Source organism: Sciurus carolinensis, chromosome X, assembly GCF_902686445.1.
Source record: "Sciurus carolinensis chromosome X, mSciCar1.2, whole genome shotgun sequence".
In the NCBI taxonomy this organism is placed as follows: Eukaryota; Metazoa; Chordata; class Mammalia; order Rodentia; family Sciuridae; genus Sciurus; species Sciurus carolinensis.
This window is the reverse complement of record NC_062232.1, coordinates 28,224,905-28,236,710: the sequence shown is the minus strand read 5'-3', so window position 1 is coordinate 28,236,710 and position 11,806 is coordinate 28,224,905. Positions and strand designations below refer to the sequence as shown.

General features: G+C 43.6%; 1 protein-coding gene across 1 annotated transcript in view; it reads left to right on the top strand.

Moving 5' to 3' along the window:
* The first annotated feature begins 4,343 nt into the window (after nt 1–4,343).
* The window catches only part of Tmem47 (transmembrane protein 47), a 28,010-nt gene continuing 20,547 nt past the window's right edge, over nt 4,344–11,806 (top strand). The window contains exon 1 of the mRNA XM_047537154.1: nt 4,344–4,840. Coding sequence (XP_047393110.1) covers nt 4,615–4,840 — 226 coding nt within the window. The 5' untranslated portion in view covers nt 4,344–4,614. The remainder of the gene's footprint in view (nt 4,841–11,806) is intronic.

The window sequence follows — 11,806 nt, the reverse complement described above, 5'->3', positions numbered from 1 at the left end:
TTGCCTACCTGCCACCCTAAGGGTCACCCGGGGCTCCTGAGCAGTGATGGTCGTCCGGTGTAAAAGTCCTGGGCCCCTTCAGTCATCCATTGCCAATCTCAGTAAGTCACTGGGGGGAGGGAGCGAGTGTGACCTGGCACTTCTCTGAGTACCAGGGCAATCCACTGCCCAATGTCCTGGTTGATGGCATTTTGAACAAGGACTTGGGGGCCACCGGGGGTTGGGGCAGGCTCCTGCCCAGTGGCCCTCTTTTCCATACTTGAAGCATGGGCCTAGAGGTCTTCTGGGAGCTTGGGTGCCTCTAGCGGTGGCCAGTTGGGCAGGTCTAGCTGGCTGTAAAGCTTTGGTCAGCATTTGGTATTTTAATTTTTTTTTCTTCCCTTCCATTATAAACCTTGAATGCCACTACTAGAACCTCTGGCTGTGGGGTAAGGGGCCCCTATCCAACAGCCTCAATTTAGCCTTTATGTCAGGGTAGCTTTGGGGAAAATAGTAAGTCAAAAGTAGCTGCCGTCCCTCTGGAGTTTCAGGGTTCTGGTTAATATATTTGAGCATGGCCTCTGTGAGGCCACTCAGAAATGCGGATGGTTTTTCAGTTTTGTCCTGTATTACTTCCTGAAGTTTATAATAATTAATGGTTTTAATGGCAGCTTTTTGGAGACCTGCCAGGACACAGGTTTGGAACTGGTCTTGCTGCCATCACCTGGCTCCCATGTTATATTCCCACTGGGGCTCCCTATCTGGTACTGCTTCAGCCCCAGTGCAGTGGGCTGGGGTTTATTGGTGAACCTCATCTGCATAATTGTGAGCCTGTTCCCAGACTCTCCTGTGCTCCTCATGGTTCAAGGTGTTGGACATAATCATGTAAATGTCATGCCAGGTAAGGTCATAAGACTGGGTAAGATATTGAAATTCCTTAATGAAGGTTGCAGAGTCAGAGGTGAAGGAGCTAGCTGCTTCTCTATCTGGGAAAGATCAGAGAGTGAAAAAGGAACATGGATTCTTCTCACCTCTTCCACAGCGGCAACCTCCCATAGAGGGGCTAGAACATGTGCTCGGGACCACGTGGTGGGTGGGCTGGGTGGACTGGGCAAAGGGGCAGGAGCAGAAGCAGAGCAGGGCAAAGGAGATGAAGAAGCAGGGGCTGGAGGGGCTTCCTCTGCAGAAGACCAGTATGGGGGTGGTTTGTTTGCCGGGTCGAACTCAGAAGAGGAGGAGGGATCAAGAGAGGGAGAAGCAGCAGTGGGAAGTGAGGGTTTCATTGCCAAAAGGAGGTGGTCAGGCTTGCAAGAAGAATAAAGATCAATTTTAGTGCACAAGAAAGAAAAAGAATGAATATAAGAAATCTCTTTCTATTCGCCCGATCCCTCACAGAAGTTGTGTAAATCCCATAAGATATCGGGGTCCAGGGAGCCATTTATTGGCCATTTGGATTGATTATCTAAAGAGTATCATGACCAAATGTCATTACACAAACAAATAAGTTTTGATGGCTTTAAGCCGGGGGTCAGGTGAAGGGTTCTAAAGTTGTTGTCTAGTAGACATCCCAGGGGTGAATCTGCTTGGAATGGAGGACCCAGATCCCATGGTGGAGACCGATAAACAGCCAAGTCAGTGCCCGCAGCATCCCGAGGTTAAAGTAGTTGACTGAAGATGAAAAGGCAGCACAGTGATGGGGTCGTCACCCAAACACCAGTGTGTGCAGGGCAAAACCCGAGAGGGCTGAGGACCTGGCGCCAGGAATTTCAAGAGGAAAATTGAGAAAAGGAGACCCAACCCCAAGAGGGAATCTCCACCATAAAGATCAGGAACCCACCCGTCAGATAAGACTTACTAAGGGGGGCCAGCCGTAACTATAAAAGTCTTGGCTGGGGGTACCCGCACTTCTCAACCGCCTCAAGGGCCCCGGACACACAACGATTGCTTCTCAGGTCAGCAGAGGAGTGTTTAACTAGGCCTAGGGGAACTCACCTAGGGAACTCACCAATCTGAAGGCTGGTGACGGATGCAGAACAGAGTGTCCCGGTGAATGAAAGGTGAGGCCGTGTCCGGAGCACTGGGGCATCAGATGGGTTTCCACTTGCCTAAGAGGCAGTGGAAGAGCCCATCCAAGTCACGGGCATCAATGTAAGAAAAATGCAGCTCAGTCCCGGTCCCAAGGCAGTTCAGACCCTTGAATCCAGGGGAGCAAGTACTCTGGGGTGCCCAGTCTGAGTTGCTGTCCAGCGACAGCACCCAGAAAGCCACTCTGGACACAGAAACTCACACCAGAGATTTTATTAGGGGGACAACCAGAGCCTCTGCTCTTGGGGGTGGGGGAGAGAGAGAGAGAGAGAGAGAGAGAGAGGGAGGGAGAGAGGGAGAGAGAATGGCGCAGGAGCTTCTCCTAAGTAGTGGAATTTTGCAGGCTAAGGACAGACCAATGACTGAGAAGGCGGCTCGCAGGCTGACTAGTGGACCAATAACTGACTAGGATGTTCACAGACTGACAATCTAGGTTGTAAGATGGGAGAGGGAGAAATGGCTGCAGTGTAAAGGGAGGGGGAGCAGTTTTATATTTTAGGTAGCAGGAAAAGAAAGCCTGAATTAAAAGGAATAAAGATTAAAATGTTAGCTAACTAGAAAAGTAACTTATTAAAGAGAAAGTGATAGAACTTGGAAAAATATTTCCTTATAACTTGGAGAAAATTGGTCAAGAAATTTTCTTAAAGATTGCTTTTGAATATATGTTGTAAGCCCACAAAGATAAGCCCAGGTAAAAGAAAAATTTCACAAACCTTGTCACAACCCCCTAATCATCTTCCCGGTTTTTACACTTTTCAGTATTCCCTAAAAAGTGTTCTCAAGGAGAGGCACTTGGGGTTTTTTCCCATGAGGAGGCAAGGAATCAGGTTGGAAGTTCCAGGTTAAGGAGCTCACAGTGGTCCTGTCATTCTTTGTTAAGGGTTCTACAGTAATTAGCATGATAATGATAGTGGTAAGGAAATCTTGGGTTTTTATTTTCCATTGGATTGGTTCTTATTCTCAAGTCATTTGACACCAACACCGTTGTTTGTTAGACACAAAACATTGGTTCAATAAAGATGTGTTAATTTATGCAAAGAGGAGGTTAAAAAAGAATTGTTACCAATAAATTAAGGTTGGTATTTCATAAAAGGGAGAGGGTGTTTTTTCATCTTCAGGTCTTAACTCCTATTTTGGGTTTCCCACCAAGTTTCAGAGATGGTGAAGGATCTAAGCACAACCCAAACTCAGACAATGATCTATCTAGTCGATAAATGTCTTTTAACGGAAAGGTAAAAAATAACCAAGACATAACCCGCCAATCACATGCTTAACTACCCAAATTCAGAGCCACGATTTCAGTTTTAAGGGGTGTTTAGTCACCACATATGGGGAAAACCAAACATTGTCCTTAAGAATCAGGACAATGCCCTATTGGACTGAATCCTCTACCAGTAGGTGTTCAATAAATATTTGTAGACTCATTAGCTTCCCATTCAGAACAGATACCTTACTTTTTCTTACTGCAGGCCCAGGGCTAGAGCTTGCTTGGGACAAGGACAACTTAAAATTCGGGTAGGGAGTCAGATCTAGCTGGACATAATTCAAAGCAGAACAAATTAAGGTTTTAGTCAACATGCAAAGGACAGAGTAGCGAAGATACAAATAAGGTTTTCTTTACATTTTGCGTAACCTCTCATTTCTGCATGCCCTGAGCAAACGTCCTTCATAGGGGGCGCAAAAACAGGCGAGCCCCGAGAACAGAAGCAGAACTAGGCTTGGAGAACTGAGGAAATAGCGATCCCGCGGCTCCTCAGCCGTCCTGGGTTTGAAAAGAGGGCAAAATGCCCTTCATCACTTTTCTCCACCTTTCAAATCCTTCAGGATGTGAAACTGGCCTTGGAAGAGGGCTTTGCATCATAGAGAGAGGGGACATCTCCTTGCTCCAAGGCCACGCTTAGGAAACACAGTAATCCATATCTAACGCCTTCTAGAAAACGACCCACTGGGCTCCTTAGGAAAAGGAAATCCACGTGATTGGGCGAGGATTGGAGCAAGACGACTCTACAGCAAGAGTGGTCAGGACGAGCTCCAGACCCGGCTCCTTGGAGGAACTGAGGAGCGCAGCGGGCGCGCGGGGTGGAGACAGGGGCAGCGGCAGGGGCAGCGGCAGGGGCACCACCGGGGCTGAAGCAAGGGTGGGGCGGGGCCGGTCGGGCAAGAGCCTCTAGGACCCGGAGCTTGAAGTCGCCAGGGTGCGGACCCTCCGCCTCTCTCCTTTGGCGCCGCCTCTCGCAGCCCGGGGAGGGGCCGGGGCGGAGCGAGTGGGGCTCGCTCAGGGGCGGAGCAGGCGCGGGCGCTGGCAGAGCGCGCGGCGAAGATCCGCGGCGGGATCGGTGTCGCTGCGGCTGCTGTCGACCCCCATCCGGCCAGCCGCCTCCACAGACCCACCTTCCTCCCCACGCGACTGAAGGCGCGAAGCCCCGAGGGACGAGTCCCCGCGCGCGCGCGCCGCGGCTCGGCTGCTTCGCTCCTCGGGGAGTCGGGCTTCGGCTCTCCGGACCCGCCTGGCGTCCTCGCCTCCGGGGCGGGCGGCAGCGGCGCCCCGGGATGGCTTCGGCGGGCAGCGGCATGGAGGAGGTGCGCGTGTCGGTGCTGACCCCGCTGAAGCTGGTCGGGTTGGTGTGCATCTTCCTGGCGCTGTGTCTGGACCTGGGGGCGGTGCTGAGCCCGGCCTGGGTCACCGCTGACCACCAGTACTACCTGTCCCTGTGGGAGTCCTGCCGGAAGCCCGCCAGCTTGGACAACTGGCACTGCGAGTCCACGCTCAGCAGCGGTGAGGGCCCGGCGCGCCGCGACCCCCGCTCCCCTCCCCGGACGGTCCCGCGCCCCACTGCCGGGACGGCCACCGCCCCTCCCCACCTCTCCGCGTCCCCTGCTCGCGTGCGTCCCCCAGTCCCGGCCCTAAGGGGAGCCTCGGCCTCCAGGCGCGTCCCTGCCTGCACCCCTCTCCCCTCCCGGCTCCAGGTCGCCAAGCCTAAAGCGACGTCCCACGCCCTCTCCCTCCTCCCGTGGCCATTCCTCCCGCTCTGGAGTAACACGTATGCTATTTTGGGTAATTGTTATCGTTTAAGGCGAGAACCATGTGGCTGTGTAAAAAATGCAACTCTTCCACACCCCCGTTAAAAAAGAAACAGGCTAAAACGCCCAACTCCCGAGATGTGTGGGTTCCCGGTTCAGTTTTTCCTCTCCTCCCTTCTTTCAAAGAGGAATTTGCCTGAGTTTACCTCTTAGAGCCCACGTTTTTGCCTGCTCAGCTCCACCGTATCTGGGTTTTCTCGAATGAATTTTGATGCAGATTTTATTTCCTTAAATTTTGGGGTGGTCGTGGTGAGTTGGGAGAGAGACAGGCTTAGCCCCCCCCTCCCTTTTGGTGGCACCGTGGTTGATTCTGAGTTGCCCTTTTTTTTTCTTTCACTGTAAGAAACTCCTCTTTCCTCTATTCACAGTTGCCTGGAAAGTTGTGCTTTATTTGACCTGAGCTCAGAAAACTGCAAATGGATGGGATGGGGGTGGAGTACAAAGAAGGTAGCCACTGGAGCTGCTAGCCCCATGGGGATTTTATGGCTTTATTCCCTCCCTCTCAGACCTTCTAGTTGCCTCCAGCGCCCCAATTATGCCCTTAATAGAAATCTGCCACTTCCGATTTCTTGCTGCAAACTCTTCCCTTTCCAATCTTAATTCTTCAGCTGCTGGGTGTCTGCACAGAGAGTGGGGGATAAAGGGAGAGGACCAAGAGCTTGTGATTTTTCTACACACACACACACACACACACACACACACCTACACCTGAGAAACATTAAATTCCTTCCTGACAGTGTCATGTCTTGTCTGAGACCATTTATAAAGCTTTACTGGAACCGTTTCAAGTTCCAATAAAGTTGAAATAGCACAAAAAAACCACAAAAATCTGATTTTCCTTTGTCTTTCATTTCTTGTTAAAAGAGAGATTAGTTCACTTGGTTAAGTTCCTTCCATAAATTTAATTTTGTGTTTACAAAAGCTTTTTCTTTGCTCTTACCTCAGAATTCCCATTGAAGGGTTTCCGCCTTTGTTGATTAATTCACTGAGGAGGGGACTGGTTGGCAGCAGGAGGTCAACATTTAGGTCTTTTAATTCTTTCAGAGTTGGTTGTTTACAACTACAGTTAAAATAAATCGGTAAAATGCCTTTCTTCAGTAACCCGGAGATCCAAATAAACTTTGGAGAAAATATCTTTTCTTTCCCCTCTTCAATAGAAATGGAAATTTATGTAGGAATGCCAGCTTCAGCATGTCTCCTTAGCAACGTGAATCTTTTGCCCCTTTCTCTCTGTCTCCTGAAATAATAGCCCTCTGATTGCATAAAGACTTTTCAGATAGGTTAGAGAAACCAGCTTCAACTTCCATTTGCTTTTCAGGCCATTATCCTTTTCTCTTGGCCAGGAATGTAGGGAAATGGTGAGAAGCCAGCTCAAGTTTGTTTGAGCAGTATGCAGTGTTTGCTAATCTTTCCTTAATTGCCTCCATACCCATTTATTTCAGCTTTTTTTCTCCGCTAGGCAAAGAAATAGGGAGACACAAGCTTAATGCAAATATAGTGTATTTTTTACTCTGTAATGTAAAAATAAGAGGCGGGTGCAGTTTCTGACCACCGCCTCCCCAGCACTCTTTTCTACCCCCATGCATATATTCATGGAAAAAATAGTTTCAGCCCAGAAAACGTAGTTTGTAAGCAAATGGGTAACAAGTGGAGATGGTTTTGTTGGAGGCTATCTGGAACAAGTTCTTGACTTGATGTAGTAGCAGTTCAGTTTTGTTCTCCACAGTGGTGGTAGAGAAGTGGCGGGGGCGGGGGCAGTGAGGGAATGGAAATATGGAAAATTGCCATGTTCCCACTTATAAAATGTTCTTTCTTAAAATGTTATGTTATGTGTGCTTGAAACTTCTATCTATCAGTGTTTTGAAACAAAGGGGACACTTGAATCGAAACCAGCAATGTTTTGCTTGCCTGATCCAAAGGGTAGGCAGCATTTTTCAGTCTGTTTGCTGTATGGAGTAGCAAAAGGGAAGGGAGGGGGAAATGCCTTTCTCTGAGGGTTTGTAAGAGATCCATTTCCTTTGAAATGAATTACCTTGGGAGGAACCACCAAGGACAGTTTTACTGAAGGCCCTACACCAGGAACTTCAGGGCTTAATTAAAAACCTTTGTCTTAATTAGAATTAAAACTGCCGGGAAGAGGCAAGCTTGTATTTACAGAAGGAAATTTTCGGGAATGTTTCTTCTGACGACAGTATGCCCTAGTTAGGCCCAGTTTCTACTAAAACTTTCCCCTAAGCCATTATATTTAAACACGCATTTTAATTTTGGTACCAAATATGCATCGTTTGCTGTTTATAACCCATTTTATGGTTTTAAGCGAAAGCAGAACCATGCCTCTTGTGTCCTGGTGTATTGAAGGTTGCGTCAGCACTTCTAGTATGAACCAGTAATCTGGTTGTCAGTCAGCCAGAATGTTTTTCTCTGGCGTCTAATTCAGTAATTCAATGTACCAGGGACAGTGCAGACACTGGTCTTAAGTTGTAAGTTTTCCAAAAGACAAATGAGAGAATGACTAATTGACTGTCATTCATGGTGGAAAAAGAAAAGAAAAATAAAGTAAGCTTGTTAGGAAGTTTTAGAATATGTAGTACACACATGACTGCTGACCACAGAATTCCTTTCTAAGGATGGTTTTCCCCAGTGCTGTTTTGGACAGCCTTTTAATAAATCTTAAGTCTTATTCAAGGTGGTAACAACGTTTTAGATTTCTGTTTACTCTTGTTTACTTTTGATAACTTTGTTTTAGAGTATAGTTGTTAGGGTTTCACAGCCATAGCAGTTATAAGAGAATTCTTAGTGCTAATAGGATGACTCAAAGTGTGTACAGAAGGCTGATGCCCTGAACTCAATATCAGATGCACTGTGTAATCTCTGGGGTGATTTTACATTTCTTTTAAAAAATCGTACATATGAAGCAGATCACTTTGATGTCTGTATGGTTTTATCGACTCAACAAAAAACAGGGGCATACAGATAGCCAAATGAACACATTTTACTGACAATATTTTGGGAATATAACAAGTGCATTTATCCATCTTTCCATCCACGAAGTACTTGATCAAATAGTGCCTTTTTCAAGGAATATTGTTAACATCATTCATGCACTATACTAAAAATAGCTGCATTTGTAACATGAGTCACTGATAGTTTTGAAAGGGCAGTGTATTTAGGGTAATAACAGGTAAATATTACTTTTTAGTATAAAACTCCACTCTGAGGAATTTATAAGAAAACCTATTTTAGGTGGTATTTTAAGATCAACAGAACTACCTGAACACCTACAATTCTTAAAAGATCTGAGATACAGTGATTCTCAGTTCAGACATGTATCATCTGTGCATGCTTTGAATCTGTACCTTAAGTCAGAAAATGGAATTTTATTGGGAAACCTCACAATATTATTTGCCCCAGGGAAGGTTCAGCTTGTTACTTGAAATTAGATGATATTAATGAATGTTTACACATAGCTCAGCAAACCTGGAAGTCACTGCAGTTAAACCTCCTTCTGACTTCCTCTGAAAGAACACAAGTAGGACACATGCAATTTCATTAAACCTGTACAGCGCAGATGGTGAAAAATTAGCAGTACTAGTTAGTACCCAAACTTTCTCAACTAATATATAAGGGAAAACTAAGTGTAACTTATTTCAAGATCTTCATTTTTTACAAAAAAATATCTTCTAGAATTTCACATTCCTCAGATTTACGTTTACAAAGGACATTTTAATTTGTGGGCAAATATAATTCCTCTTTTGCTCACATTCATAGAAGGATTGTAATCCCCAGGGAACCACTTAGATCAGTCTTTGGCAGCAAAGGGATTTGATGGGTGTGCGAAAATCCTGGCCTTTAATAAAACATATCAAAACAAAAACAAACAAAAGCATATTTCAAGCAGTAAATTTTATCTGCTGTCAGTAATACATTGGAGGAATTTCTTTGTTTCTGTTTAATGGTAAGACCCGTAGAGAGACCATAGATACAACCAGTACTACTAGATATATTATTGAAAATCATTGTAGATGTTTCAAAATAAGTCCCTTGATTACCTAAATACTACAGTAAACTTCTATATGAACTGTGCTAAATCATAACATAATCCTGTGGCAGGGCAGAGAGTATTATTGTGGTGAATACATGAGACTTTGGGTTCTAACTGATCTGAACTTGACCACTTAACAATCATGTGACTTACTATAACTTATATAAGTCCTCAAATGTTTTGTCATGAAGATTAAAATATGAAGCAGTGTATTTATTTCATATCATCTATTTAGAAAAATTGACTCTGTTTTTTTTTTCCTAATGGGAGGACTTTCCCCCTTTAGGTAGTAAAATTTCTTTGCATTGCATTTAATTTCAAATTTAAATATCAATATGTATTACCTAGCATTTAATAATATTCTTGGTATGTCATGATCACAAAACCATTATCCATTTCTACCCACATACTGTGATTATTCCCAATGTCATAAATTTGCATAGTGGCTAATGTAATCCCTAAACACTGTTGAGAATACCCGGGATTTTTTATAAATTTACTAAGGTCTCAACTGATTGACCATAGAGATAAGAGTTACCAAGAGTGTTCCAATTACTAATGATAGGAAACTAACCATAATGAAAGTTAGTATTGTAAAATAATCATTTTGTTATGCTCATGAATTATGGTGGGTCAAGAATTCAGATAGGGCATAATAAAGATGGTTTGTCTCTGATCCAGGATGTCCACAGCCATTCCTAAGAATGACTTTAGTGGTGTAGGAATGGAACATCTGGAAACATAGAAACCTTTTCCAAGTAGTTTTACTCAGAGATTTGTCACCTTGGTAGAAATAACTGTGGTGGTAGCCTCAACTGGAACTCTGGCTGGAGCAGCTACAGGTGTTCTTTCTAACATGGGGATCTGAGAATTGTTAGACTTACAAGATGAGTTATATTCCCCAGAACAAGAGTCCTAAGAGAACCTGCCCCATTGAACTAGCCTGGGAAATCACGCATCTCTTTCACCACATTCTGTTGATTTTGAAGGAGCCCTGTAGCCAGCTCAGTTTCAAGGGGGAGGGGAATTGGACTTCACCCGTCTGTGGAATGTACCATCCCTACTGTCTGTCTGACACTGAGTCTAGCTGCAAATCTGCATTCTTTATTACCTCTGAAGAAAGAAAACCTCCACATAATTTCTACCCTCAGCCAGTACATGGCTTTAGTGATTGGTTACTTGCAAGGGATCACTTGGATTTGGGATGAAATGAACTCAATGTAACCTGTCCACAAGTACAGACAGACAGTGACAAAGATAATCTGTACTGTAATCTGTTTCTTCATGTTGTGTGATAACATTTTACATTTTTTAAAGAAAGTCTTGCATGTGTCTGATGAGGTGCTTGGTACAGGAGGACTAAAACGTTAAAATTCCCGACAAAAGTCAAGTTTTGCTGTGCTTTAGAGATATTGAAGCTGCAGAGTTGGTTTTGTTTGCTTCCTTTTTGTTTTAATAGCACAGTTCTTCTCTTGATAATTGCTGTGTATTGAATTGCAGAATCATAGCACAGAGTAGAAAGGAGTTTTAAAATAATTTAATCAAATCACATGTATTGGATCAATAAGGAAAACGTTATTTTCCATCAGTGTTAAAGACTCAACAGACAGATTGCACTTAGCCATAGTATTTTTACAGGGTCAGTTTTCACATTTTTTTCTGTAATATTGCAGATAACTATCTCTTGGTGTTTGAAGGACCATTGAATACTGTCATGTGTGGAATTTTGGATGAAAATGTTAAAGACTATTTGTGAAATATCTACTTTTTAATAATATTATTAGCCATATTTTGATTTCACATGAAAATAGAATTAAAGAATTTAAAATAGCATTTAAGGAGTCTTCAAATAGATATAAGTACAGTTGCATATGTTGACAAATCAGTTAGATTTATATGTTTTATCATCAGATTTAATTTTTTATTTTGACTAATCCTTTAATAAGCACTCTTTTACTTTAAATTTCTCCATGATGGGGTACTGTAAAACAGCAGCTTCATTTTCACTTGAAAATTAATTCTACAAGTATGTTAAAGTCAGTCATGTAAGTATCCTGAATTGATGAAGTGATTATAAATTTTCATTTGACAACTTATTGCATTCTGGCTTTATTAAAAATATATAGTAATTTATCAAAAGAGATTGATTTTTTTTTAAGCAGAATTTCAGCCTTACATGTCAAAAGCACTGACAGATAAATTTTACCAATCTTTGCAAATTATTGGGTCATCTCCCTTGAAATTTAGACAAAGACATTTCTCCTTAGCCTTTTTGCTTCCAAGTTTATGTGGGATCTGGAGACCCTAGTAGATCATCAATTTTCTATCCTATTCTAAGCTTGCCTTGGGCACCACAGACTGCTGTTTAAAAAATACAACAGCAAGACAACCATGGTCTCCCAGAGAACCAAGAAAAAGCATGTAGATCATCTTGGTTTCTATCTGCTTATTAACTACTATGAGGCTTAAAATGATAGTTTAAAGAGCCATGTTTTATGATAATGTCACAAATATTGGTATTGTGCATTCGAATGTATGTTTATTAGATAAAATAATGTAGGAAAAATAGAAGTTGAGACCCACAAATCACATTTTCTGTACAAAAAAGGGACACCCACC